Genomic DNA, 24,351 nt, shown 5'->3' on the forward strand with positions numbered 1-24,351 from the left:
TTCAAAATCTGAGTTGACAGAAGCCCTTCAGGAGAACCAAGTCATTAAAGATCCAGCAGATTACATTTCCACTCCTTAAAACTGTCTACAATTACTAGTGCTGGAGAAGAGGTGAGAAGCTTTACCTGAAGAGTGCTGAGTGTCTCATCAAAAGAAACAGGAGTAATTGTACAAATAATAACTGTTTTAGCATTTCCTCCAAGGGAGTTCTGCAGAATTCGAGTCAGCTTGCTGTCTCTGTAATTTATGAAGCTAATACAAAAGAGGCAACAACAACAAAAGTCAGATTTCTGCATAAGCATGATAAATACATTTTCTAGAGGTAATAGGTTATGCGAAACAGTTATCTACATAAGGTTATAAAGAAAGGACTTTAATTTAGTTTAAGGTGCTTAGTTTAGCAGCACCTTATCTTATAATAGGTGTACAAACAGTTGCTTACCCAGAGGGGTCATCACAAAGTTTTTTGATAACTTGACCCAGAATGAACAAGCTCCGATTTATATTGCAGCCTTCCTTCAGTCGAACACCTAGGTACCACACATTTTATTAGGACTACTTTAAATTTATAACAATACTAAGATACATTTGCAACCTGTCAAGCTTTTGTGCTATGTTATGCTCAGAGGGATTGGTTGTCCAAGAGTTAAACCTTAAGTGCCACAATGCACTATTGACCCAGTAGCAGGCAGTATCCAATCCTTTATGATAGCCAAAATAAATACAATAGCCAAATTTTGAAATAAAACAGTAACCAAAAATAAACATTTGGAACTTTTACCTAGTAAGCATCTGAGGCCAAAAGAACTACAATTTTGCTTCCTGTTTAAATTTTGCAAATGCCCACATTTACACATACAACATACCTGACTTAGATACGAGTTTTAGGTTAGTCACTCTGTAAGAGAGACTACTACCTGTGTCCCTCTCAGATCACTTTTTTCTGATGAAGGCACTTTTGTGCAGCTTCATGCTGTCACTGTTAACAGGTGAGCTTCCTCTGAACTAAAGAGTGAGCCATCTATTCCCTCTTCACCTTGACACACAGGTCCCTAAAAAGCTTATTGTGATTTTGTTGTTACAGGTGCATCTTCACTGAGTCATCCCCATTGTATTAGCTCAGTGCAGGACTGATGCTGGGCCTGCAATTCTAGAAAAGGCATATTACTATTTAACTGTTTGCACTTTACAGCATTTACAGTATTTTCCTGAGTAGATCCTGTCCTAGCAAGGGGAAAAGGTCTTATTTATAAACTGTAAATAACATAATAGCACATGGATCAAGTAATTTCCTATCATAGTTTCTCATAGGGGTTAATTAACAGACTGTTGTCAGTGGAGCCTCATTTAATACTCACCTTCAGATCCTGTTTGACTAGCTCTTTCACTGCCTGCCAGATCTACCAAGTTCTGCAAATGCATCAAATATTCCACTGGTTAGTTCTGAGGCAATTCTCTTTAAGCCCTCATAATTCTAAATCTCTGCTAAGAATTTCATAAACTAAAGTTAACCTTCAAAAAAAAAGTAAAGTGTCTGTCATTACTGGAATTAATGCATAGCTACTACACAAAACCAATACTTTCAAAGGTACATAAGGGTGTGGAGTAAGTTTGTAAGAACTCTATTATTCCACCCCAAATAGTGCTTCAAACTCGCAGTGCAACAAACAACCTCTACCCTTGGTCGCAAAAAGAGAAACAGTTTCTCAATACAGAAGTGTTAACTACTAATCCAGCTGTAGGAATCTTTCATGGGAAAGAGCCTAGGTGAGACGATCTAGTGTCCTGTCCTGAGCTGGCTGTGTGTCTCTCCTTGCCTATCATTGTGGAGATAAGGAAAATAAATGAACTACTAGAGGAAAAGCCTCGCTCCAAACCTGGTTAAAAGCCAACTAGAACATTATGGCACTCCATAATGAGCAATTAGCCCTCACTTTAATTTTTGCTTCAGAGGAGTAAAATCCTGTACTAACTCCACTAAGCAGCAGCAGACCAAGAGGGCCAAAATCCCTCTCCCATCACCCTTGTTACTCATGGTTACTGTAAAGTCAGTTGGAACTGAGATGGGGCAGAAGGGCAGAGCAGGAAGAGTAGATACCCTAAGTTATGGTAAGCACAAAAAGTAGGTATTAGTTTGTTGAGATACTGCACAAGCAGTGTTTACACTCAGAGCCCAGATCTTTTTCACATGAAGCCAGAACAGAAAGCTCTCTCCACAATGCATGTGATTAACTTAATGCTATTTCCAATTCTGAGTAAGAGTGCTCATCAGATTTTAGCAGGCTCAAATAGTTTCATATTGGTTCCATTCCTGTTGTTTCATATAATTTTATAAGAATCAAGAAAAGGTTGTAGAAAAGGCTTAACATTACTCTAGATATGTCCAGTGGTACTCCCCCAGTTTGTGGTATTTCATATACCAAAGAGATGCTAAGAGGGGTTACTGCTGAAAAAAATGAATCTTTTGGCCGTTGCAGATGTAGGCCATATGTTCTTTTAGCAAGAAACTAAATTTGAGGATAAAGGAAGTCTTAAGGTTACCCATTTTACAGGTTATTTCACTGGACTTGTCAGTGGTCAGAAACAATTGTAGGGAAGATTTATTTAACAAAATGCAAGAGCACTCTGACATAGTCCCTTATGCTCCAAGAAGGTCATAACACATAACACTACCCAATCCAGCATGAGTAATTGTCATGTAGAACTCCCTCTGGTGGGAACATCTGCTCTAGATAATGCCACAGGAGTCTCCCTCTATACTTAAGAAACATCTGTCAGAGTTAACAACAAAGAGCTCTTGTAAGACATTATGAAGTACCATTAGTCTCTCAAACATGCAGTAACAGCAAATTCTCTTGTTAACCTGTACTCCAAGAAGGTATTAAATAGACATTTACCAAGTGGGAAACCATGACTGCTCCATCACAGTTTGCATTTGCAGGGTCACTTCGTTCTCTGCTTTCAATGATCTAGAAATAAAATGAAGTGCAATGAAGTTTTTGTTACTTTGAAAACAATAAAACCACTCCCAGTAGTGAAGCAGTTTTTACCATTCTGAAGATAGTGTGAGAACGGCTGCTGTGTTCATTCATTTTTGTTTCTCCATAATGGCGATTTCCTGCCAAAAAGCAACATTAGAATACTTCTGCTTATAATCTGGTAGACAAAAAGCACAATTTTAAAACTCTCTGAAAAACTTTGGTTTATGAATATAAAGCCAAAGGGATATCCCATGGTTCTAAATATACCTGATTAGCCAAAACTTTTTAATGCTATCAGCTGACATTGTCCAAATACTTACTTTCTCCTTTTCTGATCCATTCCATAACTTGTTCTGGGGCAACCACCACTTCTTCAATCAGATCTTCTACATATGTATTCCTCTACAGAATAAGCACATTAATAAATTTTACTGAACTCCAAAACACACTTCAAAACATAAAGTAAACATTACCAGCAATTATTATGGTATTCATTCAACAGCTGAATGTCTTTTTTCTCTAAACACAAGGGATGGGTAAAGTTTAGACTTTGACCAAAATTGTCAAAGGCAATTGTTGTCTAGAGAATCAAACAATAGATTTAGAAAGTTTCCTAAAAACAGAAGGGCTGTGTGAAATATCCTTGTCATTTTCTGAGGGAATTTAGAAGTATATTTCTCAGTAATTCTTATAAGAACATATTATACAACTGATAAATTTCCCTTCTTCCTATGTTCCAAAACCATGACCATTTAAGGGAGCCAAAGGAAAAAATGCCCCAAAACCCAAACCAACAATTTTTATTTCCTACAAAACCTTACATTATAAAGAAACTGAAGATGGCATTAATACAGATTTCTTTTTCTATAGTGATCATTTTACTGAATAGTTCTAGTCACGTGGTTATTCTATGATCACAGCAGTATACCACTTGCTAGATGATACAAAGATTATATTAAAGTAACTCTGTATATCTGTCAGAAACTTGAAACACATAGAGCTTAACTAAACAATTCTTGAGGTTTTACTGTCAAAGTTAAATAAAATATATCATCCTGGAAACCTTGAGGTTTAAGTCTACTTTTATAAAGATTTACAAAGATGAATTAGCAATAGCAAACCCAAAGTCACTGTTATTCTGCTACATCAAATGTTCTTCCACTAATGCTGAAGATACAATTACACAGTTTGTCCTAGAAAAGTTTTCCACTGGGTGCTTCTGAAGGCTTTTTTTCCAAACTTCTTTTACTCCAAGCAGATCCAGTACTTATACATAACATCCACTTACATTAACATCCTCACGAATTCCCAGGGGCTTCTTTTTCCTAGTATCGCAAAGCAAATCAGTAATTGTTTCATTGTAGATTTCCATGTATGAAACCCTTAGCAGGAATTCTCTGTCTGGAATCTAATGTTGAAAGGGGGAGGGGAAAAAAAAAATCAAACAAATTAACAGACTAACTGATGGACATCTTTTAATACAAATATTCTTAAATTTGAGATAAAAGTTTGGATTGTTTCAGAGATTTCTTTCCCTTCATCCTTGCTACACATTAGCATAAAACAAGACAGAATAATTTTTTTTTTATCTCACCTCTTTCCAGCTGCATTAATGGTATACCACTTCTAAGGTTATTAAATTAAGATAACTGCCCAAGAGAAGCATGACAATAGTTCTCCTACTTAAATGCCATTTCCATAACCAATTTCCTCCTCCTTAGGCTCTTTCCTCTCTGTAAACCTTGTCTTCTCTCTTTGCTTGCTTGGATTTACTTTGCTGCTGCTGCTTCTTCCCCTGCCTCCTTGGTAGAGAATGTTGGAATGAGGAAAGGCTGCACAACGGACTCCAGAAAGATCTTCTTGCCTTTAGTTACTTCTATAAACCCTCTAAGGATACCCTGCACCTCCTTAAAGGAGCAGTGACCATTTCACTTCACTGGTAACAACTACCTGAAACCCTCTAGGCAGAAGCAAGCACTCTGCAAATCATGTATTAGAAATCACTGTTTTAATGTACACTTTCTCCTTACTTTTATTAATATTGAGCAATTAGCAATTCTTTTGTAAGCCTGAAATAAGTAAATATAGTGTCATAGTCTTCCCACTAAAAAAAAAAAAGTCTTTAATTGTTAGTTTTTCAGACTTTTAAAATAGCAGAATAACCACAAAGCTTCACATTATCTTATCTACCACATTAATAAGTGAGTCCCTGTCGGGATCATTGGCGTGTCAGAGTGACCCTGAGAGAAGTTCAAAGTCTCTTTTCCCAGCCTGGTGCTTGAAGGAGTCAGGGCTTTTCATTTCTTGGTCTCAAGGTTGTTTATTTTATCTTACATATAAATATTTTCTCCTGTCCAGCTGAGGTCAGCTCAGCAAGCCAGCCTAAGGTGCTCTGCCTGCTCCCAGGGTGGTGTTATGTCTTTATACTAAAAACTACGTGTATAATGTTTACAATTGCTTTCCAATACCCATCACCTTTGTTAGACAGTGAGCTTCTACTCTAAACCAATCTGTAAGTGCCAACATCACTGCAGAAGATGGAGGCCAAAAAGGAGAAAGGCTGGAAACACCCATTTCCCTCCATCTTACCTTCTGAACCCCCATACCCAAAACCCCTAAATTCTACTTTTCCACCCTGTGATAACTTCACTGTTATTCTACCTAAACTGTTGTGGCTTGCTGGTTTTCATGTAAGGTTGGTAATTTGCTCCACGGGTCATAATCAAAACCACAGGCATTTTGGGCTCTGTGCCAGGGTCTCTGAGACCCCTGGCAGGGATCTTGGCTGCTCAGGACAGCCAGAGGGATGTCTTGGGTCCTGACAAGTCCATATTTGTATTTGTAATCAGTTTAACATATTTGGAAGGTTAAGGTTCTACTCAAAGTTAATTTTTTGACTCTTCATGTCTCAGAACCCTCCTCAGTTTTGTTCTGATTTGATATTAACTAATAGAGTCCCCATTAGCTTTTTGTTTGAAAACAAAAGATGAGCCTGGCTCGTCTTTGCCGGGCTGGCAAAGTAACTGCAACATTTAGTCCAATATAAGTTAAGTTCCTTCATAAGCCTCTTGATACTAAAATTAATTTTTATGTAACCATCACAAGTATTACTAGCCCTTTCAGTCACTTCAGTTTAATAGAATTGCTCACCTCACAAATAATTTTGAACACATGTTGAATTGCCTTAGGGATAATGCCCACAGAATCTTCATTCCCCATCATTGTGTAAGTCTTCCCTGAAGCAGTCTGTCCATAAGCAAAAATTGTGCCTAGAAAGATAGTTAAGTTTTACTAAGTATCTCTGAAATACATTCCAAAAGTTTTTTAAACAGTTTTAAAACTTACCATTATAGCCTCGCACAGCTGACTGTATAATTGGAACAGCTACACCATCATACAACTGCTGAGTGTTGTCACTTGAGTGAAAGACACGATCTTAAAAACAAAAAAAAGGATGTGAATCCACGCTATTGCAAGTCAAAACAAGCTGTCATTCAGTATTGCTGACTTCAAATCCAGTACATTTGCATAATCATCTGCAGGTTAGCTCCAATATCAGTATCATTGTACTAGCACTAATGCAAGCTTTTAAAATTTAGTTTTAAAATAAATATTAAACACAAAAATAAAAAAAGACACAATGCACAGATAATAGACAAGTAAGAAAAACCCTAAGAATGAAGAGCACAGTTAAACAGTCATCCTATTTAAACCTAAAAGGTTTTGGCTAATTTATCTACAAGGATGGTAAGCCTGACAAGACAGGTTAATTGTTAAACTCCTAGACTCGGACATGCTTTTACTGAATCTGTATTTTGGGAAAAAATATTTGTAGTGGCTACGTTCATATTAACAAGTAGAGTTGATCAGTAGGAAAAGACTCAAAGGGAGCCAGCTAGTTATGAGGATCCCACATTCACACTAGTCACTTTTGGGACTGTGTTCTCCCATACCCTTCCCCCTAAATGCTCTGGACTAGCCCTTGTTTAGTCCAATTGTCACTGGATTCCAGATCAATAAGATGTGTTCCAAAGCCAATATGGCATGAACCAGAACAGAGAAAGTAAGGTCCATCAGGAAGCTGACCTCAAAAGCACATCCCAGTGCTACCTGCACCAGAAATCCTGTGTGCCACAATGACCCTCCTTGGGCATTACGAACCTGGGAAGGTTGGGGGGCATTTCAAGAAGCTCAGGGCATTCACCACAGTCGACACGTTCAAGAGAACAGTAGCAAAGTTCCGCGTAAGCATCTTCGTAAAGCAACTGCTTTCACATTCTTACCGTAACTAAATGTTTTGGTACCACTCACGTCGGAAACAGTATTATTCTCACTTCTCCAGTGCAGGGACACTTTATCGGAGGCATTTTCTCTAAAAGAAGAAACATTGTGTTACCTTTATTGGGCGAGGACTCTGCCCCCAAAACGCGGGCCCCTTACCATGAACCCCTCCGGCCGCCTCCCTGCCCAGATGTGGGGGACGACGGCCCCCAAGGCTGCGGAGAGAGCCTCCCTTGTCGGCTCACCTGGAGATGAGCGGCCGCACTCGCACGCACACCGTGACGGCGCCCTCGTCCGCCATGCCCGCCCGGGACAGGAGCAGCGGGACCAGGACAAGGGACGGAGCCGGGACGGGAGCAGCGGGGCCGGGACAAGGGACGGAGCCGGGACAAGGGACGGAGCCGGGAGCGCCCGCCCCAACCGCCGCCGAAGTTTGAACTGCGCCTGCAGCCGCTTCCTATTGGCTGCGAGGGACGCACGCCGTGCGTGGAGCGCACCACTCGCACGAGCTGGCGGGGAGGTGCGGGGGGCCGGCCTAGGGAAGCGCGGCCAGGAGCAGACGGGTGAGCAGCCCCCGAGCTCTCCTGAGACACCTTTCCCCCCCCCCCTCCCGTCTGCCGGATGGCAGCGGCCGGGGAACCGAACGCTGTCCTCACAGCCAGAGCTGCCGGCCTTTTAAACTGCCCTAGGCTCGCTGACTGCGCCGCCTCCCTGGGCAGTCGTCCCAAGGCTGGGAGTCCTTTCCATTAAGGATTTTTTCCTAATCTACCGTGTGAACCTCCTCTGGTGTAACCTGAGGCTGCTTCCTCTTGTCGCTTGTGACTGAGGGGAAGAGGCCAACCCCCACCCGGCTACACCGTGCCGTCAGGCACTTGTATACAGGGATGAGGTCTCCCCCGAGCCTCCTCTCCTCCAGCCTAAACACCCGCAGCTCCCTAAGCGCTCCTCACGGGACTCGTGCTTCACACCCTGCCCCGGCTCCACTGCCCTTCTCTGGATGCGATCGAGCATCCCCGTGTCTCTTGCAGCGAGGGGCCGAGAATTGAGCCCAGGATTGGAGGTGCAGCCCCCAAAGTCAGTGATGAGTGGTATCACTGCCGTGCACTCAGACCCCAGTGCCCCACTGACTCTGAATAGTACGGTTTTACACATAAGAGCGACATTGCCATGGGATTTTAAAAAAGGTTTATTTAAGTAAAATGTATATACGTATTGAAGTGAGGGCTAGAAAAACAGTGTGAACATCTTGTGGGTGGTAGTTCTTTGTTCAAAGCAGCATCATTTTAGGAAGCAGACTATGTTTGCTTAGTCAAACAAACAGAAAAAGCTTTCCTGCCAGTGTGGACAGGTTTAGGGGTGGGGAAGGAGAGGAATATAGCTGCAAAGAAAAGCCTACAGAAATCAAAAAAGAAGGCACACTCAAAAATAATTTCTTTTGAGGTCAGCAAAAAAATGACTACGTTATGAAAACTCTTTTTATGTTCAAACTTTTAAAACAATCTGTTTTCTTCCATATTTTAATCATCTTCCCCTTCCTCTTCTTCCTCTTCCTCAGCTTCGGCTAAGGCTTCTTCCTGCGCAGCCTTGAAAGCCAGCTCCTCTTCCACAGTGGGGTCTGCTGTCTCAGTGATTCCTGGCTCACTGGGAAATTCTGCTTCTGCTGGTGGGGGCAGCGCAGGAGTGTGGCTTTCTGGATTGTATTTGTGACCCCAGCCGAAGTAGATGTTCTCAAATTTCCTGAGAAAGAGAAGTGACAGATCACATGTTCACCCCCTGGCAAAATATTAGCAGAGAGACCACCAGGCATCCTTACTCTGCTGTGCAAGCAGTCACTGTGGTGCAGATATCCTATAGCAGAAGAATTTTAAGCACAGCACCTCTTTTTAACTGCCCTAATGGTTATTAATACATCTTCTGTTTAAAATGATGAAGTGTCACTGCACTGCACTGCAGTACTGTGTAGTGGAATGACTGTGTCGTGGAAATCTACATGGAGGTAATAACCATGTGTAGTGCAAGCAAACAAACATCAGAACCACAGAATGCAGCTGGTTTTGTAAAAAGTCCCACAAACACAAGAGTATATGTTTAAATCAAGGACTGTGCTCAAATACTAATTCAGCATTTACATCTGTTAACTTTATGCCAGCCTTTCCAATAATTAATTGTTTTCAGTCTTAAATACCTATTTACTGTTGCTGTGCATATTTAAGTGGCCTTTTCCATCAGTCTCTGGAATAGCTGGAACTCAGTTAATGAATTAATAATAAAGTAACTCTGCCTGCATTAGAGAGGCACCTGTGTGTAGCACATACAGTCAGCGTTGTAACCATGTCAGGTGGACTCTCACCTGCCAGATGCAAAGGCATAAGCTCCAGGCCATCGGTTAGACTGCAGGATTGCAATTGAATATTCTGGGATCAGGTTTGTAGAAGCCTGAGCTGTCCAAGCAGGGATGTTTTTCATGCCTGGAGACAGCCAAACACATACTGTCTATGAATAAATGAACTTGACGAGCCTCTACAAAATACTTAAGCCTGAGCTACAAGACTTGCACAGAATTCAAGCAAGGTTTATGTTAAGTTGCACGACAGAAAGAGCCAGAAGTCAGAAACACTAAGTGTAGGCACTATTTTCCAACAGGTGGTTTGCATGAGTGGGTAGGTTGCACAGGAATGCTGATAGACTCCCCCACATACAGAAAAAATTCAGTAGCACTCACCCCTGGATCTTTTGTCAAGGACTTTCTATCACTAGCAGATAAATTGTATAGCTGTATTTCCCCTTGATTAAAGAATGGAGAGTAGAAAAATAATAAAATATTGATGTAATCTAATATTGAGGCTCCCTTATTCCTGTGATTTGCTGCAGGGATATGTTAAAAGATCTAAATTCTTATAAAAGTAATGTATATCAGTGTATGTGTGTACATATTATTCCATTTACTTACAAATAAACATACATTTTTCTTTTTTCCTAAAAAGATGAGATAAAAATAGCTGAGTGTATTTCATGTAGTAAGCTGTTTTGAACTTGCAATAACATGACAAGTCTAAATTATTTTTTCCTTTTAATCTCAACAAGATGGTTGCCTAGTAAACCTGATTATTTCAGCTTTAATGTCAATACTGTTAACCATTCTTTTGATTGATTTGTGAAAGAACGTGTTTACCCTAGAGAGGCAAAGTATATTGCTCCAAGAAGTGTCAGTGTTTAACTTCAAATATTTACTGCTAAATGACAACATTCCTAGTGACTCTCTATCATAAACTTCATATTCCATGAAGAATACCTTCATCTTCAGAGATCAGAGTAAGAAGGGGTTGTCCTGTTTCTTCCTGGCGCTCTTCTTCCTCCTCCTCTTCCTCCTCTTCACCTTCTTCTTCATCTTCCTCTGATTTTTGAGCAGGATTAATCCAAACACAGCGACCCTATAATTTATGTGGAAAAGTAATAAATACATGTAACAATCATTGAAAGAATGCAAGTTAAAACTAGTTAAAACAATTGACTCAGACTCACACACAGTTAAGGGATAGGGAGAAGAAAAATACATATTCCTTAACTGGAATATTGTTAACAAAATATTGTATCCTCTTGGCAGAATGTTCCCCTCGTTCATTCCTGCTTACTGTTTGAGAATAACCTTATAGTGCTGTCATCAGCTTTTTGCCATTTTGTATTCTTCAGTTCCTGGCCAGTTTGGTTTATATCCTTGCTAGATTACTAGTTACTGCAAACTATGGACTTATTCCTTCTTTTTAAAATATGCCTTGTTATTTGGCTGCCAGTCAGAGGAATGTACCAAAATGTTCTTAAGATTCTACTGCATACTAATTTTATTTTTTACAACTACTGTTTTGCTGGTAGTAAGTTTAAATCTTATTTCCTATAATTTGCTGTTATTTTACACTAGCATTCTTGAATTGGTAGACTGGCCATCAAATCATCCAGCAATAAAAACCAAATTAGTAATACCTCTTTCTAGCACTAGTCTGATTGAACATGCTTTAAAGTTTTTTTCATTCAAATGTTTCACAGCAGAAAGTATAAAACAAAAAATTAACCAGAGGAAAACACCATGTAAATTTCATTTAGCATACAACCACAAGCTGTCTGGGTTTTAGCATCCTACCCAACAAAAGAGAATTTTAAACATTTTAATCAAATAAGGATCTCAGAGCAGAACACCTAATACAGAAGATTGCAAGAAATGATTGTTATCTATCAGGGCCTAGCTCCATACTGTTATTTAAAGACAGGCTTCAATCTCAAGCATACATCACTGGAAAAAGTACTAAATCTAGAGGGTTCCTAAATATATATATATATATATATATATATATATATATATATATATACACATACATAAAAATAGATGGTATATGTAAATACATGCAAGATATTTATGTATTATATAACGTATATATGTTTTATATATGTGTGTGTTATATGTTATATAACATATAAAAGTACATGTTTTATATGTAAGATATTTTGGTATTATATATGATATAAAATGAATTTTCTATGTAGAAATCTTTCAATCCAACACCATTTCTGGTGAATAGTTTGCATGTGCAGGTGAGGAGTGTCACTCACACTCTGTTACCCCACAAGCACTGCAGTGTGAGCAGCATCCAAGGCCCACGTGAGCTATGCTGGACACACCTGCTTCAGAATGCCCTTGACATGGTGTGCCCACATGGCCAGGGACTCCACCATTTCAGCCACAGGAGGAGGCTCAAACTCAGGGTTTTCTTCATATGTATCTCCTCCTTCTTCTTCTTCTTCGTCCTCTGGAAACTGGTAAAACCCCGTGGGAGAGACGTGGGTTCCTGCTGAGATTCGCGCTATCTGTGCGCGCAGGTAATTGGCCTCGTTTCCAGGAAAAGGAGGGAAGCTCACAATAGGAGCATCCAAGCGACCAGTGAAGAACTTCTTGATTTGCCTGGCACAGACAATCTGGGCTGGTGTCACTGGAGGCAACTTCACCCAGGGTTTGCCTGGCTCATTACAGACAAAATAGACATATTTATTCGTCCCAGTCCCATTTGCTTCTTTTGGGATCTCAGGTGGGGGTTTATAGGTGGACTTTGGTGGTTCAGGTTCTTTTTCCTTCTGTTCCATTTCTTCCTCACCCATCTCTTTCTCTTCTTCTGCAACAGTTTCCTCTTCTTCCTCTTCTCTTTCCTCCTCCTCCTCTTCCCCTTCCCGTAACTGTACTTCAGCTATAATATAGTTCATTTCCAGGCCCAAAATTTTGCCCCAGAAGCGACAGGTCTGGATTGGCTGAACACTAATTAGGTTTTTAAAGGCAAGGAATATGTAATAGCATTCATCTTTGCTCAGGCCAATTCCAGCCTGTTCAAAATAAAAGGCTGTTTCCATCACATTTGGTAGAGCAGGCTCTCCCTAGGAAAGAAGATTCAGAGTTAGATAATTATACTTCACTTTCCTGTAGTGCCACTCATCATGTCAAAGTGCTTTGCAGACATTCATTCACTACTTTTTTTACTATCATTTAGAAAAATTAAAAGTCTTTTAGTGGTAAAGATGAGAAGATGAACGGCAGCTCTTAGAACGCAGGATTTCAAAATTTAAACTCCTAATTACTGCAAAATAAGGAAAGTCAGCATTCTTACACAAGATTTACAAGGGATTCAGTGCTAGGGCATGTCAGCTAAGAGGCCTTTGATGCCTGCAAACGGTGACACTGTGTTGCCTTGTGTTGTAGATAATATAGATTTTATATATTTAGGCACCAGAGCAACAACATTTCTCTGGGGTGAATGTTGCTTGGCATACTGCAGCTCCCTGCAGTTTTTAAACTATTGCTCCCTCTGTTATTAAAGTCTATTGTAAGACTCCATCTGGCTTCAGTGGAAGCAGAACTAGGCCAATAATGAAGTATTTCCAGTTGCTGTACCACCCATCTCTCATTTTATGGGGGCAGGTGATCATATAACACAGACAGAGTTATTAGAAGTTGGACATGACAGGGTAGGGAATTTTGAAGAATTAGTATTAGTTTCATATGGAATTTCTCTGGATCTGACAGGTTTCTTATAAAAAAGCAAGATTGATAGGATTATGAAAAAATCAGAATTCTTTTCTGAAATACCCTACCTTTTTTCCCATTTTCAGCATCTTATACTGTTAATGTAAGATAGATACCAAGCTATGGAAAAGATGAAGGACTATCTCTTGTGTGGCTGGTATTTATACTCTGCAATGGTGATTCATTTGAATATATACTGGTTAACTTCATATGAAAATCAGTATCTTGTGGAATGATTTCCCTTGGCTATTATAATTCTTAAATATAGTCTTTTATTTCTCATTATAAGATTTCTCATTTTTCCTTGGGTACAAATGCTTCTGCATATAAGCAACTGAATAATCAAAACTCCTGTTTTAAGAAGTGGCTTTTCAATTGTATTAGTTGTCCATGAAAACCCTATTTTGTTTTAGTTGGAGAAGGACAGGCTGGAACTGCACCAGGAGCTGGAAGAATCACAACATTCTGCATTCTGCTATTTTACAGCAGCAGCAGTGCACAATATTGTCAAAGAATATGTCAATAAGAATATATCTCCAAGAAGAATGTACGTTAAAGAATATATCAAGAATTATGGTCACTTTAGGTAAAGAAACCTTCCTTTTATAAAAAGAAATTAACTTGGATGCAATATTCCGTACTGAACTGGCATATGGGAGATGTCACAAACCTTACTTTCTGTTTATCACCTCTAGAACATCCCTGATTATAACAGCTCAGGATATTAGATTTACATCAGGAAAAAATCTCAACTAAGTAAGCAGATGGGTTTTTTTCAGAACTAGACATGGGACGAGCTCAGCCGAGAAGATGTTACATGGTGCTGTGACTGCAATTATCTGTACGGTCAGGAGAGGCAGCACTGCCGAAGAGCACAACTTCCTTTCTCCTTCCCCTTCACAGCATCTGCCCACCCCTTCCCTGGTAAATCTGGTACCTGTTTCACTCTGATAATAACTCACCATTTCTTCATCTAGTTCTTCATGTTCTTCTTCTGCAGCTTCCTTGATGAACAAAGCTTTACACTTTTCTGCAGCTTCAAATGTTGGAGGGATCAGATGTTCGTCTCGAAGAGTGTCCATTTTTTTCCGAAACTGTGCCCACTTCACATCCTGGCTGATAGTCTCAATTATGTCTACTGTATTTGCGGGCTGTTCATCCAGGATCTTGGTCAGTATAGTAGCTAAATGATCATATCTGTCATATAAATGTAAATATTGTTGGCTTACTATGCAAAAGTCTTAGAAAGTTATACTTTCAGTAAAAAAAGTAAAGGCTAATCATCTGGATCTTTGGAGAAATCACTGGAACAGAAGAAAGGGGATCATGGAGCCTTGAGGCAAATTAGGGTTAAAAGTAGTCTGATTATACTTAAGAGCATTCCCATCCTCCATTTCTAGTATATACCCCCCCTGTCTATGAGCTGAATCTGAATTTAAACTTATTCTCAATCTTATAAACTTGTTTTTGAACTCTCTATAAAATTCCAATAGGGATTTTGTTTCTGAAAGATGTCGGACACTCGTATGCAAGTATCACTAGTGATGAAATATTGCATGTATAACATTATCCCATTCTATATGTACCTTCCTTTGTCCTTTTACCTTTCTCTCCACTCATAGTTCCTACCCTATTTGATTGTGATCCTTTTTCAGACTTACAAGTTCAGGCCAGATTTTGTGCTGGTCTTCAGTAAATAGGCTTTTGCATTCTTGATCGCCAGCATCCGGGCTTCTGCATCGGGAATCTCATCCTCATACGGGCTGTATCCGGGCTGGTCAAGACCATAACCCGGTTCGTGTGGCTGGTAAGGGCCATGCCCACCATCATAGGCATCTTCAGGGTAGGCACTATGTGGTTCGTGTGAAGGGTCTGGTTCTGGCGACGGATCCATGCTGTGCCGTGCCCCCGGAGCCCTGGGAGCCTTGTCCCGGCGCGTCTCTGGCCGATGGCTGGCGCTGGCACCTGCAGCTGCTCAGCGCCTTGCGCTGCTGGCCCTGGGGGGCCGAGGGGCACACCGGGGCTCGGTGACCGACACGGCGCTTGTCGTGCTGCCCGGGGCGGCCGGCACGTCCCCTGCGCTCCTGCGCTCGGTGCAGGTCCTGGGGCGGCTGAGAGATGCTTCCCCTCAGCCCTCGCCTTACCTCCCGCTATTCCCAGGGAGCCGGTCCCGGTTCCCACGTCTGGGGCTCAGGAGGGCGGCAGCCTGGGGCCGCGCTGGGCCGGGTGAGCAGTGTGGGAGCTGTGTCCGGAGCACAGGCGGGCTCGCTGCGGCTTCCCGCGGGCCGGCCTGGCCGGGGGCTCGCTGAGGGCCCGGGGTGCGGCCCGGCCCGGCCCGGGGACTCCGCGCGGCCCCTCAGCGGCAACGGCGGCGGCGGGCGGGGCGTCACCGGGGGAACGCGGCCGCGGGCAGGGAGGGCAGCCCGGTGACCCGCCCCAGCTGCCGCGCCCCTTGCCAGAGCGCTTTTGAGCCCTTCTTCGCTACTTTCACCGGGACCCACGGGGTGATGGCGAAAGTCAGGTGCTTGAGCCTGGTCTGTACGGGGTTCTGAGCAACCTGGTATAGCGAATGGCGCCCCTGCTTATGGCATCAGGTGAGAAGTAGGTGATGGCTAATATCCCTTCCAACCCAAACCAGTCCTGTTCTGTGAAGCTGTCAATACTTTCCCGTGAACGTTTGTGGTATGAATCTTTCAGCTGTCTGCTGAGAGCAAAAGAGTGGTTCTTCAAAAGTTTAATCTTGTTTTGAAAGGTTGTTAATTTGCCTTCACTGCTTTCATGTGTGTTTTAGTGGTGATATGCTGTTCACAGAGTACAAGCGTTTTTCTTTTAAGAGAAAAAAAATTTCTGTTCCTGGATCCAAGGGTAAAAGACCCCAGGCAGTTAAGTTGGAATGAAGGTGCTTGGATAGAAAGCATAATCAGTGTTAATAAGAGAATTATAGAATCTACTGAGTTGGAAGTGGCCCATCACTTAGTCCAACTCCTGGCCTTGCACAGGACACCCTGAGAGTCACACCACGTGCCCCAGTGCATTGTCCAAATGCATTGTGAACTCAGACAGATTCAGTGCTGTTACCACTTCCCCAGGGAGCTTGTTCCAATGTCCAACCACCCTCTGGGTGGAAAACTTTTTTCTTAGTATCTGACCTAAACCTCCCCTGACTCAGCTCCATGCTGTTTCTTCCAGTCCTGTCACAGGTCAAGAAAGTGAAGAATTAAGGCAACAGGTGGCCATAATCTGAGTTAACTTTTGTTTGCAATGGTATTCAAACTGTTTAAAGAATTGGTGTTATTTCCCATTGTCCTACTTTGATTTCATTGGTAAAGGATTCGGTCTGTTTCTCCAAGGCAGGTCTGTTTTGCCAGTGACAGTAATAGGTGAATGATCTTCCTGCTCTCATCTTGACCTGTTGTGTTTCTTCTCCAGTTCAAAAGCGGGAGTGATAGAAAATCAGCTTTGGGGGGCACATGTCATCCAGCCAAGGTGAAACCAATACAGTGCTGTAAAAATCTCAGCTGAGCGCCCTGTGGATGTTATAAGTTGTGTTAAATAAAGTAGTGCAATACCTGAACTGTAAAATACACTTCTCTGTCATTGATGGATCAGTTAATGTAACTTTTAAAAAGTATGGTTTATTTTGGATGTAAATAATATTATGATATTATTTATTAGAAGCAACCAGAAAAAAAAAAAAGAGATAGCTATGGCAAACTTCTGTTACATTCCAAGAGAGTAAATGCTAGAAGTATCATTGAGGAATCTGACCCATTGTGGAGGAGCAGCAGAACATACTTTTCCATATCCTTAACGAGGATCAAGAACTAAAAAGTTTCTGCATTCTGTTTCTATGATTCCAACAGGTAAGACATGGTAAAAAAACTTGGTTCTGCTGGGTTTCTACTTGTAGAGGTTTTTTAATGGATCTTTGCAAGGAATGTACCCAGGCACTTTTGCAGAACTTGCCCATTGACTGCAGAGGGCGATACAGTACTTGCAAATTACTTGTGGATTCCTTTTTATTTGAGTTCCGTATCTTATATTTGGAGGGAAAATTTGTTCAGTACTTAAATTCTGTTAAAACCATATGAACTAAGTTAGCTTTCTGCTTGTGTGCTGAGTGAAGTAGCTGCTCAAGAAAAGGCAAGTGCTTTGTCTTTTCAATTTTATTCAGCAAAGAAAGAAAACTGGGGCCACCTATATTGCAGTTGTTTAAGTTAGGATACATGTGAAATGTGCAAGGGACCAGGATAGGTAACTCATCAGTGCAGAAGGACGTTTCACCAAGGTGCTATGATGGTCTTTTGTTGATAGACAAAAGTAGGAAATGGATATGTGCAGTACTGCAGCATAATCATACTCTGATCATTGTCAGTAGCATGGGTTAATTAGCAGAACAGTAACTGAAGTAGTAACGCTTTCCCTTTCCAAAGGAGGTTTGTATTGTCTCTGCTGTGGCCAGGTAGCCATTGTTTCTTGTCCAGTGGAATCAATTCTGCTTTTCAGTAGGCTTTTTTTTTTTTTTTTTCCTAAACTGAACTCCTACCTGTTACTGGCTTTGAAATGGAGGTCCAAAAAAGTTGCACATAGAACTGGACAGCTGTCACATTTCCATACAGGTTAATTTGTGAATTTTGCACTGGGAAGGGAATAACAGGCATAGTGAAGAAGGACTATCAGCTGATAGTCCTTCTCTGCTCTATTGATTTCTTTGCAAACAAGCATTGAATTGAAAAGCCCAGATTCAGGTCTTTGAATGTGTTCTTAGAAGAATGCCTTCATCTCCAGACCACTAAGTAGCACCTGTAAGTAATGAGGTGAAGCTGGTTTCTCTGTGTAGCTGGCAAGGCAAATTTAACTCAATTCCAGCCTATGTAATAGGAAGCAGCTGCTGTTGCTTTCTGCTCTGAGCTTGTTCCATCGAGTAGTTGCAGGTGGGCTGGCAGCTCTTTTAAAAGGATGGCATAATGAGTAGGGTCTTGTTGGCTTTCCCATGGCATAGGTTTCAAACTGCATGCTGTGGTCAAGACTCCAGTTCCTGAGGGTCTGAAGATTGTCTTCAGCTTTTCCTTTTCACTGTGTTTAGGGAAATTAATATGCTTTTTCTGACTGCTTCCAAATGACTTCAAGAGGAAAGGTACTTGAAAAGTACAGATCTTGTCTTGCTACCTTTGTTTATTCTTGTTAAAAGTCTATTAACTACATAACTTCTTTTTATTCTCTTTTTCATAGTTTTCCATCGAGTCAAAGTTCTTCTTTGTATGTCACTTCTGATAGCAATTTCCTGCTAAATATCTAAGGAAGTTCTTGTATCTCTAAAAGTAAATATTAGTCCCCAAATCTTAAATGTTTATGGTGCAGAGAGGAAAAGATATTCATACAAGTTCTCCTTAAAATATGGCAAACTTTTTTCTGTTGGTTCCAAAGTTTTCACAGAGTCATTACTGCAGGCATACATCTTTCTTCTCTCACAGGGAGATTGATTCTTTCGTTTTCTTTGGGCTGTGTGCTGAAGTCAAACTGTATTCCTCAGGTGGTCATAGACATTAGATTAGCACTGGCAGTCTGAGATGCTTTTCTATATGAGAGCTTTTCAATATTATTGGAAAGCTGAGAGACCATCATCCTTCTGGCACAGGACTGATAGGAAATGCATTTGGTGCTCTGAAGGAAATAATAATGATTTTTGGAGATCTAGTGCTGGCTTTTGCTCTTATTGAAGTCAGCAGAAGCTTTGCTGTTGACGTCTGTGAAAGTGAGATTAGGTCCTTTGTTATTTCATTTTCATGTTTCAGCATAGGTGAGGATATATGCTGGGAGACAAACTGGGTTTAATTCTGACTTAGGGTGGAGAGTTCCTGTGGTTAATGTGGAGTGTGACTTTGCATCCTGATGTGTGAATTCTGTATTTTACATTCCCCGAGTTCAAAAAATCACTACAAGTTACAGGCGGTGGTGCAGTGGCAGCAGCATTGGCATGGACCAGGGAAGTTTCAAGGGGAAAAACTTTTTTTAGTCACCTGGTAATCTGAGTTCTAAAGCTTTGTTGTAAGGTAAGCTTTTGTTCAAACTATCTTATTACAGCAATGTGGTGTGGATTCTTTTAGGAGAAGTGCAGGAAATTGATGCTGATAGTATTTTTAGACTCTGGCATGTCAGGCCTTTGGGTATGTGATTTCTATTGCTGAAGATAATGGCATTTCTCTGGATTTGGTCACTGTATAACTGGCTAAAAATTGCATGGGACAGCATGATTAGTGTCTCGTGGAATGCTGTGTGTCTAATTTATAATTATTTTCATTGATGTATCATTTCTTACCTGCTGGTACTATCAGAGCATGGTGGGCTTTGGTACTTAGGAGGAGAAAGCTGAATTTTTTGGCAAAGAGGGTATGGCAGTTGTGCATCAAACTTCTAAGTAAATGCTGAGTTTAACCAATTCTAGCCGACGTGCTTTGTGCTGGTGCTCAGAGCTGTCTGTTTCCTACAAGTCTCTTAGATCACAATTGCAGATTTTGGAGTTGTGTGACACTTTCTGGGGTGGGAAGAAAGGCAGAGTTATTCTTGCTGGTATGTTACAGACATGATATAGGGTTCAAATGGGCCTGTTTTGGATCCGCATAGGGCCAGCTCAGCTTCTGCTACATGTTTTTGTCAACTGGTGTGCAGGGAATTCTGAATGTCTTGGTAGGATGGGATTTTCCTTCAGAAAGTTCTGACTATGCATAATTGTGTGTTGCAGGACTGTTCACCTCAACTGAACCTGTGGTTCATGTTGAGGACACCCAGTTGGTTCCTCAGTGCAGTATAGATCCTAAAGATCATTGTGTTGCAACAGTGTAAAACCGGACTATGGGAGTTTAGGATCTTTGCTGCAGCAGTAATGTGGTGGAATTAACTTCAAATAACCTCCTCTGCTTGCAGGCTTGTGAAACCTTACCAGGCTCGTTTTCTCCTTGCTGTGCATGTGAATTTCTCCTTTACAGGGGCATGGGAGAGGGAAGGGGAGGTTTTGTTCATTGTGAAAATTCTTGGCGATTTTGTTTCAGTGAAGAGTCAATTAATTGTTATTACTGGAAGGAAGATTCACTTTTTGCTTTGCAGATCTGGAACTTCTGCTGTATTTCTGAGAGTTGTATTTTATATTTATTAGATACTGTGTTCAATTTACAATGTTTATGTATAAAGGTTTTATTCTTACATGAAGCTGAGCAAGTGCAAGTACTTCAAGATGATTAAAAACTTCATTCCTTATTTTGGTTTTCCCTAGTTGTGTGTCACAGCACTTTCATTGTAGAGAGAATGGATTCTTTCATTTCCCCCGCTACTATGGTAAGCCCTCTAGTCTGCAGCAGTGGTGTAGAACAGGGTATAATGATTCAGCAATATTTTACCAAAACTATCTAAATCATAGGGAAATAGAGAACCAGTCCTATAACCTTCCCCTTTCAGATTGTTAGGAGGAGAAGAGAAGCATATTCTTTGCTATTTATCAAATAATTATAAAGTAAATATTCTAAAACCAGAATCCTTCAGAAGTGTAGATGGAATTGTTTCCATTGGAAACTGGAAATAAATGGCTACAGGGTTTTGTGGAAGTTAGGGATATATAGAAGAGGTTTAAGTATTTCAATAGCATTCGTCACATGTAAGTTCAGCTTAATTCTTAACAGGAGGAGCTTGCCATGTTAGACTCCATGAATATGACGTTCTACTCAAAAATCCATTTTCATATTGCAGTCCTGTCATGAAATTCATGCTACTGAATATGACTTTAAAATCATTCAACTTTTCAGGCCATGTTGCTTTTCAGCAAACACCCAATCAAGTTGTCCTATATTACAGTGTTTTGACTGTGTGATGTATAATAATGGGCGTGTTTGAGGATAGCACTATGGTCAAAGTAGTGTGCTTAAATTGTATTCACTGAGTTAATAATGCAATTGCATTCTTAGTTGGAAATAATACTCAAAGCGTAATGGGGAAGTAAGCCTATAAAGTTGACTTTGGTTTCCACTAAAGAGAAATCCATCTTTATCCTTGAGCTTTCATGAAATGCCATTAGATCAGTAATTTTATCTGGAAATAATTTCTACAAATTCAAATAGTCTTTCTTTGTAAATTTCATGTCTGTAATCAGTATCCATTGTTGCAGACAATTTTGTCCCATTTTCTTTTTTCCAGACTTGTAGAACTTCCTGTAAACAATCTTCTCCTAGTAACAAACATGCTCACTTGAAAACTGCTTTTGTTTTCTTCTTTGTTTTCCTTTTTATTATGTTGGATACAGCTTTTATTTTCAGTTAGTTGTTTAGTCACTGTCCTTTTTCTCCTCTATGAAAAGCACAAGATAAACAAAGCAAAAATTTGCATCAGCCTTCGAAGTACTATATTTAGGGGAAGTAAACAGGAGTACATATGAAGTGTCTCAGAGATGTTTCTCCTTACTTTATATTAACAACTTTGCAATGTCTTGTCTTTCCATCCTGTTTTACATATAAATACATTTTCCATAGAAAATACTGTGTGAATTTAGATAGTACTGCAGATTCTGTTAGTCTGTTTTTCTTGAAAAATATTTATAGAGCCATTCTAAACAGTATGTTGCTCACGTGCATTTGAAACTTGTTTCCATCTATGCTTTGTTGATGCAAACAGCTTCTTTAGCTGCCAGTGTTAATAAGTGTTCAAAACATTCATATTAAACCATAACTTTTTTTTTTTGCATTCCTTTGTCAAAATAGGAAAAAACATTTTTTCCAAGTAATAAAATGTAAGAGCATCGGAAAATGCCCGCTTAAGTATGTAACACTTTGGGGCTGTGACGTTTCACTTACAGCTGTCTGGAGTGAGACTGAGAACTCTTTGATCCTTGGAGTTAGCATGCGTGGGGTAGAACATTTGGAATTTAAAAAGACATTACAATCCATGCATTGAGCAAGGATTGCTTAAGTGAATGATTGGGAAATTGTCATCGTATGCTATAAATTATGCATCTCTTCAGGCTTTAGTCACCTTTCCTATAACAGAAAGGGATCACGATTATCTGTTTCAGACTCCAGATTTATTGATCTTCTGCTGAAGGAGAAGACAACTTTCTGCCTTTTCCTTTATTGTCCAAAGAAATGAGTAGGGCTTGTTTTCTGAGGAACAGGTGCTGGGGCACAAACCCCTTAGGAGTTCAGTTTGTTATGTTTGCCTGGGTAGAGCTCACTAGGGGAGGGACCTGAATTCAGCTCCCTTCAGGCTGAGACTCAAACCATATTCCTCTCATCTAAATAAGGGAACTGGATCTGTTGGGGGGGACTTGGGTGCTCTCCAAAATTCTGCTAACCTTTTCCTAACTTAATATTCCAAATTGTTCTTTTCATCTTTGAAGTGAAACCATGACCTTGGACTACAGGTAGGAGTGATTTCTTAGGAGATTCCAGTACCACCAGTGACAAGATGAAAACAATGAATGCTTCTACTTGACAGCCAACAGTGGTTTTCCAGGATACAGTCATAACTGTAAGGAGAAAACATGGGGAGCAAAAAGTCCAGTCAATAAAATAATAAGGAATTTAGGTCCAAGCACTGTCTGTGAGCCCAGCAGTGGTTTGCTTCCTGAAGTGACCATGATTTCATTCAGAAAGCCAAACTGCCTTGTATCGTTCCTTAGTTATCTCAGAGAGACAGTTATGGCTCAAAAATCTTGTCTGAAAGTAATCTGCATTATGTTTTTTTCATTTATGGTATTTCACAGAAGGACATACTAAGCTCATGCATTAAAAAAAAAACCTAGCTTTTTTGTACAGACATAAATAAGTGTGAAGCAATAAGAATGATGCTTTGAGTTTAAAAAAAGAAAGCCATGCCTCTTACTTACAATGTGGTGTAGTTACAGATGAAAATAAATCATAACAGGAAAACTTGCAGCAGTCTCAACATGCCTGCTACCTTGCATTTCCATTCTTGTTGACAGCTCATGGTCGTTGGTGCTTTGGGTTGAGATAATTTTTAAAAAATACTACTGAGTATTGTGAGGTGCTGTTTTACCTGCTGCTTTGAGACAAGCATCAAAACCTTTGTGAATAGCTTTAGACACTTAGTTATTTGTATTCAAAAGAATATAATGACTGTGGAATTCTGAGTTAACAGTTTTAATTGTGCACCATATGACACTGAATTAGCTTATCCAGCACTTGAAGACACATTGTATAAGTATTCTTCTTTCTGTGGGGATGACAATAGTGTCCAGGTGGTTTCATTACCAGGTTTGTGAATGCTTGACCTGTTTTTAAAAGATATTTCTTCAGCCTGAGATCTTAGAGACTCAAAGCTTCTTTTAATATGTAATCCAGGGTTTGAAATTTATTTGAATGAGGTATAGATTTTATATTGATCTGTATGATTATTGAGCAACTCTTGCCATTTATTCTTAATCAGCCTTTCACTCTGTGTGTTAAATAATTTTGTGATCAGAAAGTTAACCATTGATAATTAAGCAAACTGGATTATTATTAGTAATAAAATGGGATTATTTTAATGTTGTGCTGAAAAAAAATTCAGGTCGGGTATTAAATTGTATAGTTCATGTTGCCTTTCTCTTCATTTGCTTAATACTAAAGTACAACAAAAATGGGGGGGGAAAGGCTTCTAAATACAAGTGTTAGTACTTGGAATTTTACATCTCTCAATCCTAACATTTTTTACAGGTTTCTGACTGTGTTATGAGAAACACAGAAATCAAATACAATAAGAATCAAGACGCAGTAATGGCAAAAATGCCATGTATCTAATTTTTGGGAAACAGTAGTTGTATTTCTTTACCAAGCCTTACCTGCTCCCCTTTTCAATTGTGGCCCTAGGCATTTCTTGAAAGCTGCCTGTCTTGCCCCAGGTGTATCTTCCATCTGCAGCTGATAGGCTGTTCATTTCCTCTAAGCATGTGCTATAAATTCATTTACCAACAACTATCTTCCCTTCCATCTCCTCTTCCTGACTGTGGAACTTGCCCTCGAGTGAGTCTGAGAGCTCATAACTCAG

General features: G+C 40.2%; 2 protein-coding genes across 3 annotated transcripts in view; both read right to left on the minus strand.

Moving 5' to 3' along the window:
- Window positions 1–7,233, minus strand: part of CENPE (centromere protein E) — a 39,017-nt gene extending 31,784 nt beyond the window's left edge. Inside the window, exons 1-10 of the mRNA XM_063157978.1 lie at window positions 7,143–7,233; window positions 6,327–6,416; window positions 6,132–6,250; window positions 4,270–4,389; window positions 3,302–3,383; window positions 3,051–3,118; window positions 2,898–2,969; window positions 1,359–1,410; window positions 443–530; window positions 126–252 (exon numbers count right to left, since the gene is read on the minus strand). Of these exons, the coding sequence (XP_063014048.1) occupies window positions 126–252; window positions 443–530; window positions 1,359–1,410; window positions 2,898–2,969; window positions 3,051–3,118; window positions 3,302–3,383; window positions 4,270–4,389; window positions 6,132–6,250; window positions 6,327–6,416; window positions 7,143–7,233 (909 nt within the window). The remainder of the gene's footprint in view (window positions 1–125; window positions 253–442; window positions 531–1,358; window positions 1,411–2,897; window positions 2,970–3,050; window positions 3,119–3,301; window positions 3,384–4,269; window positions 4,390–6,131; window positions 6,251–6,326; window positions 6,417–7,142) is intronic.
- Window positions 7,234–8,430: 1,197 nt separating this feature from the next.
- LOC134418987 (radial spoke head protein 4 homolog A-like) lies at window positions 8,431–24,318 on the minus strand. Of its 2 annotated transcripts, none has more exons than XM_063157996.1 (6): window positions 24,146–24,318; window positions 14,286–14,520; window positions 11,934–12,677; window positions 10,555–10,693; window positions 9,613–9,730; window positions 8,431–8,999 (listed from the first exon to the last, which is right to left on the minus strand). In XM_063157996.1, exons 1-6 carry the CDS (start codon window positions 24,238–24,240, stop codon window positions 8,780–8,782), a joined length of 1,551 nt encoding a protein of 516 aa, XP_063014066.1. In that variant the 5' UTR covers window positions 24,241–24,318; the 3' UTR covers window positions 8,431–8,779. The 2 variants fall into 2 exon arrangements, with proteins under 2 accessions (XP_063014066.1, XP_063014065.1); XM_063157995.1 differs by lacking the exon at window positions 24,146–24,318 and adding an exon at window positions 14,985–15,535.
- Between the last annotated feature and the right edge of the window lie 33 nt (window positions 24,319–24,351).

Source organism: Melospiza melodia, chromosome 5 (assembly GCF_035770615.1).
Source record: "Melospiza melodia melodia isolate bMelMel2 chromosome 5, bMelMel2.pri, whole genome shotgun sequence".
Classification (NCBI taxonomy): Eukaryota; Metazoa; Chordata; class Aves; order Passeriformes; family Passerellidae; genus Melospiza; species Melospiza melodia.

Excerpts from the sequence above, each read along its gene's own strand:
- LOC134418987 (XM_063157995.1), bottom strand. The coding sequence starts at position 15,217 with ATGGATCCGTCGCCAGAACCAGACCCTTCACACGAACCACATAGTGCC. Across the intron at positions 12,678-14,285 it reads AAGAACTAGATGAAGAAATG|GGAGAGCCTGCTCTACCAAA; the intron begins GTGAGTTATTAT and ends CTTCTTTCCTAG. Across the intron at positions 9,731-10,554 it reads TCTGATCTCTGAAGATGAAG|GCATGAAAAACATCCCTGCT; the intron begins GTATTCTTCATG and ends GGCTGTCTCCAG.